This window comes from Phascolarctos cinereus, unplaced genomic scaffold, assembly GCF_003287225.1.
Source record: "Phascolarctos cinereus isolate Bilbo 61053 unplaced genomic scaffold, phaCin_HiC Scaffold_5;HRSCAF=322, whole genome shotgun sequence".
Taxonomy (NCBI): domain Eukaryota; kingdom Metazoa; phylum Chordata; class Mammalia; order Diprotodontia; family Phascolarctidae; genus Phascolarctos; species Phascolarctos cinereus.
This window is the reverse complement of record NW_027555958.1, coordinates 267221249-267239743: the sequence shown is the minus strand read 5'-3', so window position 1 is coordinate 267239743 and position 18495 is coordinate 267221249. Positions and strand designations below refer to the sequence as shown.

General features: G+C 42.4%; 1 protein-coding gene across 2 annotated transcripts; it reads right to left on the bottom strand.

The window, feature by feature from the left end:
• Positions 1-1137: 1137 nt before the first annotated feature.
• On the bottom strand, positions 1138-16531 carry ENGASE (endo-beta-N-acetylglucosaminidase). Of its 2 annotated transcripts, none has more exons than XM_021000934.2 (14): positions 16294-16531; positions 14185-14249; positions 13637-13838; positions 11288-11436; positions 9088-9245; positions 7905-8053; positions 6939-7101; positions 5361-5464; positions 4288-4396; positions 3695-3882; positions 3188-3336; positions 2408-2513; positions 1841-1955; positions 1138-1573 (listed from the first exon to the last, which is right to left on the bottom strand). In XM_021000934.2, the coding sequence occupies exons 1-14, from the start codon at positions 16431-16433 to the stop codon at positions 1157-1159; spliced, it is 2214 nt and encodes a 737-aa protein (XP_020856593.1). In that variant the 5' UTR covers positions 16434-16531; the 3' UTR covers positions 1138-1156. The 2 variants fall into 2 exon arrangements, with proteins under 2 accessions (XP_020856593.1, XP_020856592.1); XM_021000933.2 differs by having other exon boundaries at positions 2408-2516; positions 16294-16518.
• Between the last annotated feature and the right edge of the window lie 1964 nt (positions 16532-18495).

Genomic DNA, 18495 nt, shown 5'->3' with positions numbered 1-18495 from the left:
GAAAAGTGCCACCAACAAATGTGTTGGGTGCTCCTCAGGACACCTGGCCATAAAACTAATTCATCCAAGACAAAAGACCAAAATGAAAAACAAAGGGCAAGGAGGTGAGAGATGAGAAGAACAGCATATATAAACTTTCAAAGGGGAAAAGGCTGTAGAAAAAGATGTAGTCAAATGGACCTATCTTAGGTGTTTCTGCTGAATGACAGGCTAGAAGACGGACAGAGACAAGTTACTATCCTACAGAGTAGAAAGGGTTTATGATCAGCCAGGCCTCTCACCTCCTTGAACCTAAGAGCCTCTAGTAAGAGCAGAGGTGCAGCCCAGGGAGGCAGAAAACTTCAGGCCAAGTCCAATCATAGGAAAGGAAATATGTTTTTAAAAAATTCTTTGGAGTCCTTAAAGTCCTTCTACAGAGAAGACTTTTATGCTATAAAAGTCTTGACCAAGTCACAAGGCTGGAAGAGATCTAGGGCAGTATCTCTGTTAGGCCAGCCTTAGATAATCCTTGACTCAGATTGGGGAAAACTGCTTCCTCCCCCCACTACTAGACCTAGAGAAACAATGGGCACTGACCAAGTTTCTACAGTGAAGCCAAGACTTGCCTTGGTGTGGGGCCTTCATAAATTACCCGGCCCACAGCATTCACCCCACAGTGAAAGTACAGTTGTAGCATCTCATGTTAGACTTCATGCCTCTCTTACCTAAAATCCTACAGCTGTGATTTAAACTCATTTCCTCAGTTATTCAGACCATAGTGAAGAAAAATGGTTACCACCTTCAATGTAAGGTTATAGCCTTCATCTTCCTCTCTATTCTCCCTTAACTAAGTTTTTCTAATTCCTGTAACAATTACTTTGAAACTTTTCAGCATAAAGAGAATGATTAGGATTGAGTCTTCAGATTGTGCCAGAGAAAAAATTTTCAACCTCAAGGAATTGGTTGAAAAAACAAACAAACCAGAAGCAGTTACATATGCTTCAGTTCCAATTCAGGTACCAAGGCCTACTTGGGCCTCCAATAGCTTCCTGCCCACACCCATGCCCAAGGTCCCCCAGTGCTCTTTGCCTCAATACCTCCAAACTTACATCCTTAAAACAAGCCTCCCTCCACCACAATGAGGAAAGAAATCTGGAGTCAATGAGAAAGTTCTGCTTTAATGCTTACTGGGTTTTGAGTACAGCAGAGTCAATCTGCCCCACTCTACCTGAGGAACCAAGAATCCTTCCTTGGGAATAGGTTGTACCAAGAACTCCACAAAGCAGTCATGGCCAGCTGGGGCTTCTTCTACTTCCAGGTTCACCACACGGTACATATTGCTATGGGCTAGACCCAAGAACGTGGGTTCTTCTGAGTCCAGCAGCTCCTTTCTACGTGAATAGCTCCCTCCCCGATGGTAGATCCGGAAGCCACAGGCTTGAGGTAACAGGTAGGACCAGTGGAGAGTGCAGCTGAGAAGAAGCTTTATTTTGAACCTGTGTACCTCTGAGTGGATACGCTGCCAGCAGGTGTGGGAGGCAGTTAGGTCCCGGACCTGGGACAAGGGTGTCATTAGGCTGTTTGCATCCACTACCTGCCAAGAGAAAGAAGGTTCAGAATATCCCCCTAGTGTCCCAAGATGGGAAAGAAGAGCCCTGGGCTATTTACAAGTTGGGCACCCCTCTCTCTGAGACAAGAGATATTACTAGCAAGCTTTGTAGTTTGTTCCCCGTTTTATAGCAATATTCATGCCTTTTCCTTACAAGTTCAGCATAAGCCCTTAACAGGTTGAGCCCCCGGGACTCCAAGCTTCCTTTCTACAAGTCTTAGGGCAGGAATCTTTACACTTAGGACTCCTCACCTGGATTTCCCCAAGGCGACAAGTAAAGTTTTCATCGTTCTGGCTTCCCAAGGGGCGTGTGAAATTAACAAAGATGTCTTGCAAAAAGCAGTTCTGAAGATTAACTTCATAGCAGCTGTAGAGAGGGCAGAGACAAGCTATGAAGGCAAAGGAAGAAGGAAGGGCTTCTATGCTGAGTAGAATCCCCTACTACTTCATTCAGTGACTAAACTTCAGCTCAATTGCTTATACTGCTAACTGCTTACCATGACCCAGTCCTACAGTAGGCATGGAAGAAGGGGGTTTAGAAGCAAAATGACAAAGGCCCTGATCCAGGGCCTAGGACTCCAGAGATAAGTTAATTACACATGTAATGCACTAGGACCTATTCCCTGCAGCAGACTAGAAACCTGCCGGACAGGGCTGTTCCAATAGGCAAGAATGACTAAGCCTAGGAGTTTCCCCACCACCCTCCAGTCCTGGGAATTCTCAGCTTGGAAATCCTTATACCCACTCACCTCTAGCCCATCTTCATGGTAGGCCAGCCCCTTGCACAGTGCAACACACCTTTGGGGAAGGGGGACTCACCGATGGATCCAGCCTCCGTCGAACTGCTGGCTGCATCTACCAACCCACTTGAGCAGCTTGGCTGGGGGCATCTGGAGAGGTCGGGGAGTGTGCCTAGTGGTTGGCCCTGCTAGGGAGACAAATCAGGGAAAATATGAGGCTCAGTTCTATTTTCCCAGCCAAATTCCCAAATCAAAAATGCCAAGAAGAAAAGAACCAGGAACCAGGAAGAAAACAGCCAGGAAGCCAAAACATTCTTGAAGAAGCTGTCACATTGGAGGCATCTCATCTCCCTTCAGTAAAACGGAACTTTGAATAAGAAAATCACTCAGTGGTAGGGCTCCCCACCTTCTCATCTACTCCATGCCACTTTATCTGTTCACTCCCAATGACACACCCAGTGGGAGGTACAGCTTTTTGAGCTCAAAGATGAATAAAGCCCTGGACTGTTGGGATTAATCTAAAAAGGAAAGTAGAAGTGAATTCTTCCTCTAGTCTACTTCTGATATGATCATTCTGGGACATGTTTTCCCTACCTGTAGAGTCCACTAAGAACTCTGCTACTGCCTGAAGGAAGGAAGAAGGTATAGACAATTTAGCTGAGACCTTAATACCCACTGCCAGGGCCGCTGTGAGTCCCCTGCCAACACTCTTTCCACCCTGCTGGTCATCCAAGTCCTTTCAGACCTTTGCTTCCAGAGATGACCACAGAAGCCAGAGTAAAAAGCCCAGAGGGAAGAAAAGACATCAGAAGAAAGAAGTTTAGTGAAGGCAAGAGGGAGACCTGTCCTGGTTTCTTACCATGTACAGACGAGATGCCTCCAATGTTACATCTTCTAACATCCAGGGTGGAAAGTTCCAATGCAACGGTGATATCTGTGTGCCCTTCCAGTTTGTATATTAGTGACAGATAAATTTTTGGTGGTGCTAGGACCTGCAGAGAAAAAAGCCTACAGGAAAAAAATTAAGACAATGAGAGGCCTTGGAGAAACTCTACTAAGATACTAGGCTCAAGTCACTTGAGCCACAAAGATACCTAAACACTGTAAACCCTAGGATCTTTACCTTTCCCTTCCACAATTTAGCTGTTTGGCTAATGATGGCTACTATACTAGTTCTAGTTACAACCATGACTTTGGAAAGTCACAAGGAAAACCAGAGCTTCCTCCAACTAAGGCACAACATAAGCCAAAAACCTTTATCTGCCCTGGCCCTCTAGCACTTTGCCCTACCAGGTGAGCCAGCTAAGCAGCCAGCACAGAGTCAAAAGAGACACTGAAAGTCCTTAATCCCCGATCATTCACCTACCTCACAGCTACCTTCCCAGTGTTGGAAGGAATCATCCCATGCACAAGCAGGGAGCTTCCTCCATTCCAGGCATCCATCAAGCAGCTGTGAATCCTCACCCAACCAGACTCACTTTCTAATTTATGGGTTCCAAAGATAGGCTGGATTTCCTGAGCACTCAGGTGGTACCAGGGTCCTACTGTCTCCTCCTAAAAGGAAAAACCAGAGGCAAGGAGAGTATTCTGTGATGTTATGCAGGACAAAGTGGACAGCAGGAATGGACAGGGATCAAAGTTGGATATCAGTTCTCTTCAGATCACAAATCCTAGTCATACAAAACAAACCTCCCCTCCATTTCTCACAAATTTATGGAAATCAGAAGACAAAAGGGAGAATGCTTCCCCTTGCAAAAATGTAAAACAAGTTGTAAGTAATACAAGTGAAGGCTCATTGGCTGGAGTACAAGGCAGGAAGGGGCATATCTGGAAATTACTGTTATGTAAAGACAAAAAGCACCAATTTTTTTAAAATTCAGTACAAACAGGAAACTCTTGTTCTACCCTCAACCCAGCATGACTTCAAGAGAACAAGAGAATCACAAATACTCCACACACCTGTCCATAGGAGAATCTCCGTGTTCCCAAGCCCAGACAGAATGAGGTGACAAAGGGCAGGGAACAAATGCTGTGAGTGGGCAGATATTGCTCCAACAAACTCCAAAACCTACATGGAAACATGTGGGTGCAGGAAGAACTCAAGAAATGTAATGAAGAGGAGACTCAGTATATCCCTCAATCTCAACCATTCTATCTTACAGTTTTCCCAGACCCCATCCAAGACAAACTTATACTTGCCTTGAAATATCTTTGATAAAAGTCTGGTATCCAAGCTATATAAGAAACTGACACACATAAAAGACCAAGAGCCACTGTTCAATATATAAGTACCCCAAGAAGAAAAATGGTTTTCAAAAGAAGAAATGCAAATTGTCCATAATCACATGTAAGGTTTTTCCAAATCATTAATCCTGAACAATTCACACTAAATTGTAGTATGTTTACAGTTTATGAGGTTTCACCTCATGACAAAAATTTTAAAAAACAGAAATAGTTGAATTAGAGGGACTATGGGCCAACAGACACACTAATACACTGCTGGCAGAGCTGTGATTTGGACCAATCATTCTGGAAAACAATTTGGAATTATTCAAGAAAAGTCACTAAGTTGTTCAAAGCATTTGGCTCAGTAATCTCACAAACAGGAATATGCCTGAGGAATCAATGACATAAACAAAGGTTTTATATATATATATATATATACTTATATTCATATGTGTGTTTTATATATACATATATGCTTACATTTTTATATGTGTGTATGTACATACACACATATATGTATATATATAAACAAAACATTTATAACACTCTTTGTGATAGCAAAATATAACTTCATGCTTCCTCAACCACCTAGTAGCTTCATGCACCAGAAATGCCAGTCTGAGGGAAAGTGGCTCCTCAGTCCCTGACCCATCATCCATCCCTCACTGCTTTTCCATCTCTTTCTAGGACATTCCTACCTGGGGGCAGCCAAGCTGTTTGATTTGCCCAGAAAAAAATAATCTGCGGTCCCCTTCTCTGACCCACTGATCTACCACTAGATGCCCCAAGTGGGACTGAAAGCTCACCTATCCTGGTTCTGGAAGAAATCCTTATTATCCAAGCACTCATACACCCAGCCAGGAGCAAAGAGCGCAGCTGAGAACCCATGCTTCCGGATCAGCTCTAGTGACTACAAAAAGACAGAAGGCAGAGAGAAAGACTGGTCATATAAAAGTAAAAATAGTTCATCCACTACTTTTTCTGAGGCTAAGGCTACAGATCAGGATTCTCTCAGCATCTGAGTAAGAAGCAATGGGTCTCTAATTCCTCACCAAACATGCACAATATAGTCCCCTATTTTCCATCAGCCTGTTATGAAATTTTCACACACTATTCTGATAAGCTCCTAGGTTTTTGTAGCTCCTTGAGAGCAGGTACTATTCTACTTTTATCTTTGTATCTTTCACACCCAGCACACTGCCTGGCACACAGACAGAACTCATAAAGCTTGTTGGTTAAATGACCATCTCTTGCTGAGATTCATGCAGAATCCTATCTGAGCACTCTGTAGTTTCACAGATTGGCCGTAAGGGGGCACTGTAGGGTGGAAGAAAGCCAGAAGGAATGTCTAAAGTGTACAGTAATGCAGGAAACTCAAAACTCATTACATTATCAGAATAACTGGGCATAAGAAGACTGTTCTGTGATGGCATTATTTATTCATTTAAAGTTTAATTAATGACTGATGACCTCCTTACAGAAAAAAGAAAAGGGACAGGATTGACAGCTCAAGAGACAGATTGTTTATTTTTCTCTTGTGAGGTACATCAGCTCCCAACCTCCCTTTTCTTTTTTGCTGCCATAAGTTGTACTGCTAGAAACTCATAAGCAGCCTATCATTTCCCAAAACCAAATACTCCATGTCATCACCTAAACTGACCAAGGAATTAAAAAAACATAAAAATACTTTTAGCATTCCCCAAGTCTGCTCTGCTGTCCCAAAAAAGTACAAAAAGGAGAGAACTAGTCAGAATAGCTACAGGACTGGTGGTCCAGGCTACTAGACCTGCACAAGAATTTATCATAGGATCATAGATTCAGAGCTAGAAGAGACCTCATTTAATCCAGCTCCCTCATTTTACAGATGAGGAAACTAAGACTCAAAATGGTTAAGTGACTTTCTTAATGTCATGGAAGCAATAATAAGGGGCAGAGGCAGGATTTGAACCTGAGACTTCCGACTCCAAATCCAGCACTATGTCTAGCACTACTTCTAATGACTTCACAGTCAGGATTCATAGAGTCATAGAATAGAACTGAAAGAGGCTTTAGAGATTGTTTAGTCTATCCCTACTCCTTTCCCCAGCTTCCCCACCAGTCTTCCTTTTCTCAGAGAAGAAAAGGGATGTGCCTAAAGTCTGTGTCTGGAATATAGACTCCCAGCTGTCCAGGGATGGGGTGAGCCCTGTCACCCCTATGCTGGGTAGCCCATAGGTCAATGGTCTCCAAGTCTCAATTTCTCTATCCTAAGAAGAATAACAGGCACTTTCCTCCTTCAAGATGAAGGGAAAGGTGAGAAAGACAACCAATTTGAAAGAGCCCTTAGAGACCCATTACCACCTCAAATGGTGACTAAGCCTCCTCCGCTTCCCCAGTCTACTCACCTTGTTTGTGTCAAATCCACCTCCCACGACATTTCCCCGGGCAAATATGTCCACTCCTACATACACATCTGCCTTTCTCACTTCAAAGGGTGCCATACGTTCCAAGTGTTCCTCCTTCCAGTTGTAATTGGTAAAGATGCCATCACAGGAGTCAAAGAATACCCTGGGAAGCAGTAAGAGACACAAAATTGGGGAAGGATCGGACCAGCCAGCCATTCTCTCTCAGCCTTTCCTGAGCCCTCTTGTTCACAAGGGCTCCCTTTCTTCCTGAAGTGGGGACCAGAGACAGGCTCCCTGAGAACCCACCTTGCCTTTGCAGCCAAAATAATAGTATCTTACAGATTATAAGCTCCTGAAGGGCAGGAACTGTGTCTGCAAATCACTCTCCATACAATTCTAAGTGCAAGGCCACAAGCAATTTTGACCTTTTGATGATGATGAATCTAATCAGACTGTGCCTTCTCACCTAAAGCGGCCACAAATTCAAACCTCTCACAGGTCACAGCCACTGCTGAGTTTCAACACACACACACAGTCACTCACTCATAGGCAAATGGCCCAAAGTTTTTCGTTTGTTTTCTTTTTTAAGTAGTTCATGCTCCCCACAGGAATGAAAAGTATTAATATTCTTTACAACCAACCACAACACATTATATAATTGGCTTATGCAAGTAGTTATATTTAAGAGTAAGGCAAATTAAGAAATGTGTCACTTCCCCCAAAGGTAGATAGAATTCTTTTGGGTGGGAAGCCTGAATGTCAGCTAATTAGGCCTGGAAAGGCAAGGATGAAGACCAGATCCTTCTCAGAGCTGCTCAGTTAATCTGACAACTAACTTTGTTCCATAACATTAGACATCCTTATTGGGCTGAGACAGCAATCTATTCCAATCTCTTTTCACTCTTCTGCCTACATTCAGGAGACAAGGAAAACAGAGACTAAGTTGCCATTGTTAAATCAGCTCACCTATTTCTTTCATTCAATTCATTTTGCCAGTTCAGCTGTCCATCCTTTGTTACACTATCATACCAAATCACCAATCCACCTGATACATGTTGGTGTAACTGTTCAGTCAGGTATCGCAAGAAAAAAGGAGTGTTCCCCACTGCAGTCGCCTGTGAGAAGGGGGAGAAAGAAGATTTGACATTGTCTGAGTTGAGTGCAGTTTAGAAAGGGCTCTAGGTAAGCAAACTCTTCTCTCAGGACAGGAAGAAAACCACTGGTATGAGCTAAGCTACCTACACTCTGGCCATCATCTCTTCTCCCCCATCTCCCCTACCCCTATTCCTAACCACCACCAAATTTTATACTCTACCGTTGGGGCACTGGTCACTGACAGGTGACTTGTCTTGCCTGTACCCACGGCCCCCTGTTACATCAGAGCCATGTCACTATGTCACCACCACACATATCTCCTTTCTCTGCACTTTTCCAGCTCCCCTTTTTGCCCTTTCTTTCTCATTAGAACATAAGCTCCTTGAGAGCAAGGACTGTCTTGCTAACTTGATTTTGTTTCCTCAGCATTCAGCATGATGTAGCACATAGTAAGTGCTCTATAATAAATGCTCTGTCTATCTATATGTCTATCTTTCTGTCTGTTTGGTAGAAAAGAACACACAAAACTGTGGGCAATACAAGGCAGAAACACATACTACAGAAAAGCAAAAAGCTACTAATGTCTGGAGCCCACAATATGCCTACTCAGAGTATGGGGTTGACACTTAACTCTCCTAAAGAAGGGATGAAGAGGGATAACAAACAAGGGTATTACCTAATCCAATAAAAGAGGAGAAGAGGCCCCCAATCCAATCCAAGCATGACAGAGGTAGAGAAACAAGTGTCCCATCATAACTCAGACCTAGAGTCACAATAAGAGCTCAGCCAGGTAAGGTCCCTGGAGATACATAAGGAAAGTACACCATTCTCTTCCATCAGAGAAAGCATCCTAGGGCTGAGGTGGCTCTGTCTGAGAAGGAGGAGAATCTGCAGTGGGCTCTATGAGATGCTACAGTATTCCATCACGAAGAATGGTGAAGAGAGTCAGGGGAGGGGAAGAGGTTAAGAGACAGAGGTCAATGGTAAAACCCTGAGGGGAGAAATAAACTAGAGTAGGGTGGAAGGGTGGCTGGGGAGAGAGGACCACACTCACGCTCAGTGAGTTCTCAATGTTGATCAGCCAGCCATCAAAGCGAAAAAACTGTGCAATGCGGACTAGCTGATCCGCCACCTTCTGGTAAGAGGACGGGTCTCCAGACAAAAATTTCTCACAGAGCCTCCCACCTTCTGTCCACTCTGTGATCAAGGTCCCTAGAAGACAGGACAGAAAGGTTAGGCTCTCTGATGATGTGCAGATGAGAAGATAACTTGCTTAGCTGGAGTGGGTACAACTTGAATGGAGACACCAGAGCTGCGACTTCAGAAGTAAATCAAAAGGCCACCAATGAGTCTGCTAATGACTTCTGGCTAGGTAATGATGGCAAACGTTTATATTTTCCTACCTATTACTGTCCTCTATGGTCCATCCAGATTTATCTGTGGCTCACACACACTCTATTTCCCATCCTAGTGTCTCCACACACACCTGGCATGAACTACTTCATCATCTCTAACTCTCCTGCTTCCTTCAAACCTAAGCTTATGTACAACTTCCTACATGAGACCCTTCTTGATCCCATTGGATGTTAATGTCTCCCCCAAACCCAAAATTAGCTTGTTTTTACTTTATACAAATTTTGTTTTTATTTATGTGGGCTCCATATTGAGCAAACTCTTGTCTCAGGATGGACATAAGGCTACTCATATGAGCCAAGCTAGCCATTCTCCCCATCTCCCTCATTTCCCCTGAACCAAATCTTATACCCTGCCCTTGGGGCACTGGTCTCTTACAAATGAGCTTTCACTTTGTCTTACCCAGAGCCAGACCCCCCTTCTACTTCTAGGCTATGTCTACACCATGTTGCCACCACATATACCATCTCTGCCCTCACCTTTCCAGGTCCCCTTCATGTGCTGTCTTCCCTTCCCTTCCCCAACAGAATGAAACCTTCTTGAGGAAAAGGGCTACTGTTCTGTTTCTATGTCCATATTTCCAGTGCCTAGAATAGTGTCTTACAATGTTTAATAAATGCTTGATTGATTAAAGTTTGTAAAAAATACTTTAGATATGTTTTCTCATTTGATCCCTGTAACAGCCTTGTGAGGTTCCTACAATTATTACTGTAACCATTTTACAGGTAAGGAAACTAAGGCTCAAAAAGGTAAAGGTAAAGTATTGCCCATGGCCATATAGCTAAAGAAATGTTGGAGGCAGAATCTGATTTCAAGGCCAATGCTCTTCCCTGTATGCCATGTCACTTCCTCTAGTGGTAATACTAGCTCATATTTACGTAAAATTTTATGGTTTTGCAAAACACTTTATTTATATGATCTCATTCAATCTTCACAGCAATCTTGTTGTGTTGGTATTAGTATATCCACTTAGCAGATGAAGAAACTGAGGCACAAGAACCCAGAGGACTTCGTATACAATAGCAGCCACGTTATGCAATGACTAAGAATGTTAAACTGAACCCTTCTCAGCATTACGAGGATCTAAGACATCTCCAGAGGCCTCGGGATGGAAAATGCTGTCCACATCCAAAGAAAGAACTATGGAAGTCAAATCGCTCTCACTTATTTTTACCTTAAGTTGAGTTTTGTTTCATCTTTCTGATGGTTCCTCCTATTGGTTTTAATTTTTACTTACAACTTCACTAATGTGAAAATATGTTTAATGGGTATGTAAATGTAAAGCCTATGTCAGATTGTGCGCCGTCTTGGGGAGAGTGGGGGGGAGAAAAAGGGAGAAAAAATTTTCAACTCAAAAGCATATGGAAAAAAAAAATTAAAAAAATAAAATAAAATAAAAGAAGATTCCAAAGCATCAAAAAAAAAAAACTGAGGCACACATAGGTTAAGGGACTTGCCTAAGGACCCAGAGACAATAATGATAGAGAGTTAGGGGAACTTCAAAACTAGGTTTCTAACTTCAAAGGCAATGTTCTGTCTACTACATCACAGCTAAGAAGGCAGTGTGGAAAGAACATCTGTGTTCCAATCTTGGATCAGCATACATCCTTCCTGTATGACCCTGGGGCAGGTCATTTAAACTCTGCACCTGTTTCCTAATCTGTGAAATGAAAGAGCTGGACTTTAAGAGCCCTTCTAGCTCTGTGAACCAACTTATTTATACACAATACCAGTCCACAACAACTGGCTCAATGTTTTCTTGTTCCCACATCCCTCTGACCTGCTACTATGTACACTCTCTTTAATAAACGAAACCTAATTCAGTCTACCATCATGCTTACCTAGCACAGAGACCCCATGCTTATGGGCAACGTTGGTCCAGACCACTGGAGGGATGGTGACTGTGTGATGGCTGAAGTACACAAAGATGTCTATGAATTGCCAGTGGTAGAAGATGTAGGGAGACTCTGTCATACAGCCTTGAATAAACCTAGGTAAAGGAATAGGATGAAGTCAAATCACAGGACACAAAATGTGAAACTCAATTCAATTCAACAAGCATTTATTATGTGCCAACTATGTTCTAGGCATAGTTGGATAAAAAGACAAAACTAAAGCTACTAAGGACAGGGAAAGATTTCATTGCTAAATAAAAAATAGTTGTGATCACAAACAGGTAAAATTAATAATTTTGATTAAAATTTAACAGCTTTTGCTCAAACAAAATCAATGCAGTTAGAATTTGAAGGGAAACCTTTACAGCAGATTTCTCTGATATAGGTTAAGGTATATAGAAACTTCAAATACATAAGAACAGTTCTGTGTCTGATTATGTGACCCTGGGCCAGTCACTTAACTTCTCAGTTTCATAGGCAACTCTCTAAGACGATAAATAGTAGAAAAGGTGCCAAGGCAGTTTCCTCAGCAGGGTATTTCCTATTGCAGTGAAATCACAGGTTCAGTACCTATTCTCTATATAAGAACAAGAGCCATTCCCCAAAACACAAGTGGTCAAATGTGAGTTTTCAAAAAAAGAAATGCAAGCAACTAGCAACCATACAAAAAATGCTCCAAATCACTGATGATATGAGAAAAACAAACTAAAGCAACTCAGAGCTTTCACATACTGGCAATGATAACAAAAGAAGAAAATGACAATTGCTATAAAAGCTCTGAGAAGGCAGATACACTAGCACACCTTTAGTGGAGCTGTTAATTAGTCCAATCATTCTAGAAAGCAATTTGGAACAATACTCAAAAACCACTTTACTCTTTGACCCAGCAATAATACTACTAGGCACACACCGCAAAGAAATCAAAGGAAAATAGAAAGGACTATAGTTTCTAACTGGACAGATGAGAGAAACATTGAATAAAAATACTTTTTGTTGTAGCAAAGAATTGAAAACAAAGTAGGTGCCCATCATTTTGGGGTCTATGAATCTAATGTAGTATTATGATAAATGACAGATTCAGAGTAACCTGGGAGACTCATATAAAATGAAGAATAAAGTAAGCAGAACCAGGAGAACAATTTATACTGTGACCACAATAATGTAAAAAAAAAAGTGAAAAACTTTAGAACTTTGTTCAATGCAGTGACTGATCATGATTTCAGAAGACTATTGATAAAGTATGTCTCTTGGCAGAAAAAATGAACTACAGTTATAGAATAAGACACAGATTTTTAGACAAAGGCAAAGCCTTGATTTGTTTTGCATGACTATAATATTTTGTTATAGGGTAGGGTGAGTTGGTTGGAAATGACAGTGATGCCAAAAAAAAGAGAAAAAAGCATCAACAAAATATAAAATACACAAAAGAAAAGTCAAAAAGGAACTCAAACAGAGCAATTTTGTTGCTTCCTTGTAAAATTTAACAATACACATTTTTGAAAACTATGCATAATAGGTTTTTTGTTCATCTTTGCATACTGAAATATGTTTATAGATGATTAACTTAATTAAAAAGACAATTTTAAAAAGATGTTTGTTGAATAACTGAATTCATCCATGACCATTATGATTCATTCCTACTGCCAAAATAATTCCCCAGGAAGCATTTTTCTTTTTGGGTTTGACATGCAAGATTACATGATCCGAGGCTTAGAACTGGAAAAGACCTTCAATACCATCTAGTCCAACCCCTTCATTTACAGATGAAGAAACAAAGACACAGCCAAAGAGCTTGTGTGATTTGTCCAAGGTCATACAGTGCATGCCAAAGTCATAAGTTGAATTCCATTCTTCTGACTCCAAATCCAGTACACCTTCACTGTACCACACTGCTTTTCATTAGTGGAAGATATCTTTCAAATTTGTAATAATGACAATAGACAGACAATAATAGACAACAGAGAAAAAAGTGGGAAATTCCAAAATTCATTCAGGTAAAGTCTCCCTATATTCTATAACAAATCTTGTACCAGTCAATAAAAGCTAGGAAACTCAGGAAAGATTGTGAAGTTATGGAAGGATGGTTAATTAAATGAATCAAGAGAGAAAGAAAGCTATAAGATTATAGAATCAACAGAGAATAGCCTAACTTACCCAATATCCCAAAACTAGTTAGTTGCAGAGGCAGACCTAGAACCCATTTCTTCTGACTCCTAATTCAGCACTTTATTAACTATACCTCATTAGTTTCTCAATTTAACTGTTTTATTGGGTGAAGTGGGAAAATTAACTCACCTGTCATTTAAGTAACCGCCCATCATGTCATGGCACACCAGAGTCCGAGGCCTCTGGCTTTGAAGTGAGGGTTGGCGATCTGCTAGGGGTATCATAGCAATGTTAAAGGCATCCTCACTAACTGGTGTCCATGCCAGAAGCTCCTCCAGTGAAGAAAAGTAAAAGCTGACAGGTTCAGTGGTGATCTTGTCATAGTTTCTAACTGGACAGATGAGAGAAACATTGAGTAAAGTCACTGAAATGTTGTAACTTTGAAATCAAAAAAGAACTTAAACAGATGAAATCTTGAGAGGAAGCCATTAAGGCAGGAGTTCTTAATCTTTTTTGTGTGTCAGGGACCCTTTATGCAGTCTAATGAACCGAAGGACCCCTTCTCAGAATGTTTTTAAATGCATAATATAAAATATGTAGAATTACAAAGGAAATCAGTTATAGTAAAATACACTTATCAAAATATTTAAAAAGCAAGTTAATGGATCACAGGTTAAGAATCCTTGCCATAAGGCCTACAAAAGTCAAACAATGTACACAGCTTCAGGCTTTCTCACCTGGAAAGGGAATTGGCTTAAAATTGATCACCTCTCGAAAGACTGGATTCTGGCTGTCTTCCACACTTTAACAAAGGAAAAAACACCAAGAAGCTATTAGTACAAAATAGACTAGGATAAAGATAGAAGAAATCTTTCTCCTTGAATTTTCTAGTCCACAAACATCCTGCAAAGAAATTCAACCTATCTTCCCGGATTTTGTACAATTGCTCACATTACATAACACGTTTCAGTATACTGGCAATCTGAGTCAAATACCTGTTGACTGATTATGAGACTTTTGGGTGATTCTACCCTTCCTCTGATCATTAGATATCATGTCCTCTACAATGGCCAACCCAGGAGACTTGCTTCAAATGACTAAGGCCAGGCTATATCATAGTAGAAACACTGCCTTCAAAAGGCACTGTGCTACAGTACCAGGAAAAAGGAAAAAGACAGGCTCTGCCATTAAGTAATTTACAATGTAATGGGGGAAGAAAATACAGACAATAAAGCTGAAAAGGGGAAGCAGGGAAGCATTGAGAGAGAGAAAGAGATTGGGAAGACTTGGAGCCACTGTCACACCCAGGTTAAAATACCCTCAGATAGATTCTTTTTTTGTCTGTCTTATTAGAATGTAGGCTCCTTGAGGACAGGGCTTGTTTATCACTTTCTTTCTTTTTTTTTCTGTGTCCCTAATGCCTAGCAAAGTGGTTGGCATATTTAATAAGTGCTTATCAATTAATGTATAGGCTGAAGGAAAATGTGATGTCAATAATAACATTAATAATTCACTTGTGAGCCTGGGTGACTAGAATGATGCTGGACCCCTCAACAATTACCGGGCAGTTTGGAAGAGGGGTAGAAACATAGGATAATGACATCTGTCACAACCCATCCATGCCTGCTCATTGTGTAGGAGGCCCTCTGTCCTATGCAAAATAGGAAGGGGGACAGGGGCTCTAGGAAAGTAGGTAACTCCCCTATCTTCCAAGATACCTATGATGCTCTGGACAGAGATTAAGTATGTTGGGGTGGGGATGGGGAAGGGAATCAATTTTCCCACAGGCACATACAGAGTTACTGCTGTGGAATTTCATACTGGTTAGGTTATAAATGCCCTAAGGGACCAATGCCCAGCTCAGAAGGGAAAAGACTGCACCATGGAGAGATGGAGTAGTGAGGGAGTGCTGAAGATTCAGGGTAGCTATCAGAGTTGGAGACAAACTCTAGCAATCACTATTATAGGGAGAGTGGTTTGCAACCCATTTCCCACCCTCATTTGGTTGATCAGGTCAGGGGTCAGGGCCAAGTCCTAATTTTTGAGACCAGTGACCTAGAAGACAAGAAGAGTTAACTGGGAGTGATATCATTCATACTAGATAAACTGAGCCACAAAATGTCAGAGATAAAAGGAACGTTGGGACTAATTCACCCCCTTCCTTTCACAGATGAGGACTCTGGAGTCCTCTCGCAGGCACTTGTCCAAGGGAGTCAAGAAGTAAATGGCAGAGTCAAAAAGAGAACCCTTCTAGGTCCCAGAAAATTTAGAAATAGAAACCAACAACCTAACTCAGCAGCCTCACATAACAGTTAAGAGCCTCGAATCTGAGGCCAAAGGGTCCTGGATTCTCGTGCTGGCTCGGCCACTAACGAACTCTGACCTTAGAACCATGAATTAACCTTTTCTGAGCCAGGTTTCTCGTCTGACAAACGAAGGAGGACTGGTGAATCTCTAGGCTCTCTTTGGCGATCCTAAGTCATAGGATTCAATAGCCATCCCCTCACTTGACGAATGAAGAAACTGACATTCAACTAGGACTGACTCCCCTATGGTCACACTAGTTCAAAAGGTTTTCTGTTTTTGTTTTTGTTTTTTAAATGCAAGACCATTAAGTTGTCAAAGGGGGGAGGGGAAAGCTCGGTCAGTGTGGCCTGGCCTAGCTAGGCGTGCAAGCACGGGACCCGCAGGTTGGAGGAGAGGAGGGGGGAGCCGAGCGCTGCGCGCCAGGAGGAAGAGACGAATGTCCCTTCCGTCAAAACGTCGCGCGCTCTCGGCCTCTCCCTCCCAACCCCCACCCCGGCTCTCCACATCCCATCCAGAGCCGTCTCCTGGCTGCCCTTCACCTCCGCCCGAGCCTCTTTGGCGAGGGCTGCGGCTTCTGCTTCGTCTCCGGCGGCTCCTCCTTCTTCTCGGCCGCCGCCGGTAAGTGCGGGCTGCGCCGCCTCGTTGTTCCCTGCCTTGCACTCCTTGCCGACGACTCCATTGGGTCTCCCGGGAGGCGCCTGTCACAGTTCCCCAGATCAGCCCCAGTGAGTGGCTGGACTCCCGGCGCGAGCTTAGAGGTCTTGGCTTCGTCCAATGGCGCCGTTCGGCCCCGCCTCCTGCCGGCCAGTCCTCCAATCAGGAGCTCCCAAACACCCCAGGACGGACACACATCCTCAGGGCGGGGCCAGGATGCGGGGGAGGGGGTGGAGTGGGAGGGGGCTGGGGGAAGACCTGGGCTCCTGACGCTGCCCTGCTTCTTGAACTGATTAGGTGCTCTCTGAAGAAGTGATGAATGGATGAATGAATATATGAATGAATGAATGAATGTGGGGGCGAGGTAGTGATAAAGGGTTATGTCTAAATAAGTTGGGATGCAGGTTCCCATTCTCCTGTTCCTAAATCCCCACCACCCCCAGTTTGGGAAACCTAATGTCCAAGCTGTCCTGGAAGACGCCCAAGCCAAGCTGAGTTGCGTACGTTTATTGTGACTGGCTTTGAAATGTTTATGAGGCGTCCAGCCCTGGAATCTGAAGGTTATCTTTCCTGTCATCCGGACCACAACTGGAGCTTGCAATTGGATCTGGGTGGTGGTCTCGCTGTGCTTCTGCTTATCTGCGGAGGAGAAATAAAGATAAGAACTTCCTGAAAGCAGGGGGCTGCCTAATGGTGAGGGGAAAGGAGGAAGAGAACCCTTATGACCTCTCCACTTCGTACAAAGAGACTTTGTAACAATGGTTAGAGATGGAAGAGGTCTTAGCAACTAACGATGCAGGGTGGTAGGGTGGGAAAAGATCAACATTACGTTTTAGAGTACCTGAATTTAAATGGCAATTTAAATCTAGAATTCAATCTCTGGACATTTTATACCTGTATGACCTTGGGTAAACGACTTAACTTCTCTGGGCTTTAATTTCCTATCTGTACATGGAGGAGGGTGAAGGAAATGACCTCTGAGGTCCCTTCCTGCTCTAAGTCTATGAAACTATGATAACATGATCTCTTAGATCCCATACAGTTCTAGATGTATTAATTAATTGTTATTATGATTAATATGAACCATATGAAGGAAAGGAAACAAGCATTTGTTAAGGATTAGAGTGTACCAGGATCTTTGTAAATATTATCTCATTTGATTCTCACAATAACCCTGAGAGGTAAGTATATTATCCTCATTTTATAGTTGGGGACAGAGGTTAAGTGACTTGCCCAGGATCATACAGCTGATAAGTGCCTGAGGTCAAATTTTAATTCAGGCCTTCCTAACTCCAAGATCAGCACTGTGTCCACTGTACCACCTAGCTGCCTCTAATAATGGGAAGCAGAAGTTCCCAAACTTATTTGGCCTACTGCCCCCTTTAAAAAAAAATTACTCAGTGCCCACCTGGAAATCTACTTTTTTTAACCTTTTAACAGTTTTTTGAAATTTGCGCCATTTCAAAAAATATATAATTTTTTAAATGATGCATCTTAAATTTAGTAATTTATTGTAAATGTATAGGTTTTTTCCTGCATTGAAATTTTGATGACACAATATTGCATCATGTGACTATATAGTAATATAGTATAAACAAGTCATTACATGTACATATTCCTGCCATTGCATGCTGGACTTCCCAACAACGCACTTGCCTGCCAGCACTTGCTTGTTAAGACTTGTCAGAGGACTTGACCACGATTGGTTATAACTTGCATTTTGTGAAAATGATGTAATCACTACAACTTTAACTGTGTTACACAACAGATGAGACATGTATGAACAGTTTTTCAAAATTCTTTTCTTTCCTTATGCTTCCCTAGGCCCCTTATTTTTATTCAATGCCTCCCAATTGTATCCAAGGCTACTACTGCCCACCCTGGATCATTCCAATGTCCCCTGGGGGGTGGTATCACCCACTTTGGGAAGCTCTAAAAGGTATCAACCAGGCCAAACCAGCTTCTAACCTGTGGGTGCCTAAAGCTGAACAGAGCAGGCTAGAGATAGGAGAGTCAGGAACCAAACAGAAGTTTAATTTCAAAGTGAGGGAAATAGCTTGCAAGCAAAGATACATGTGCTGGAGCCC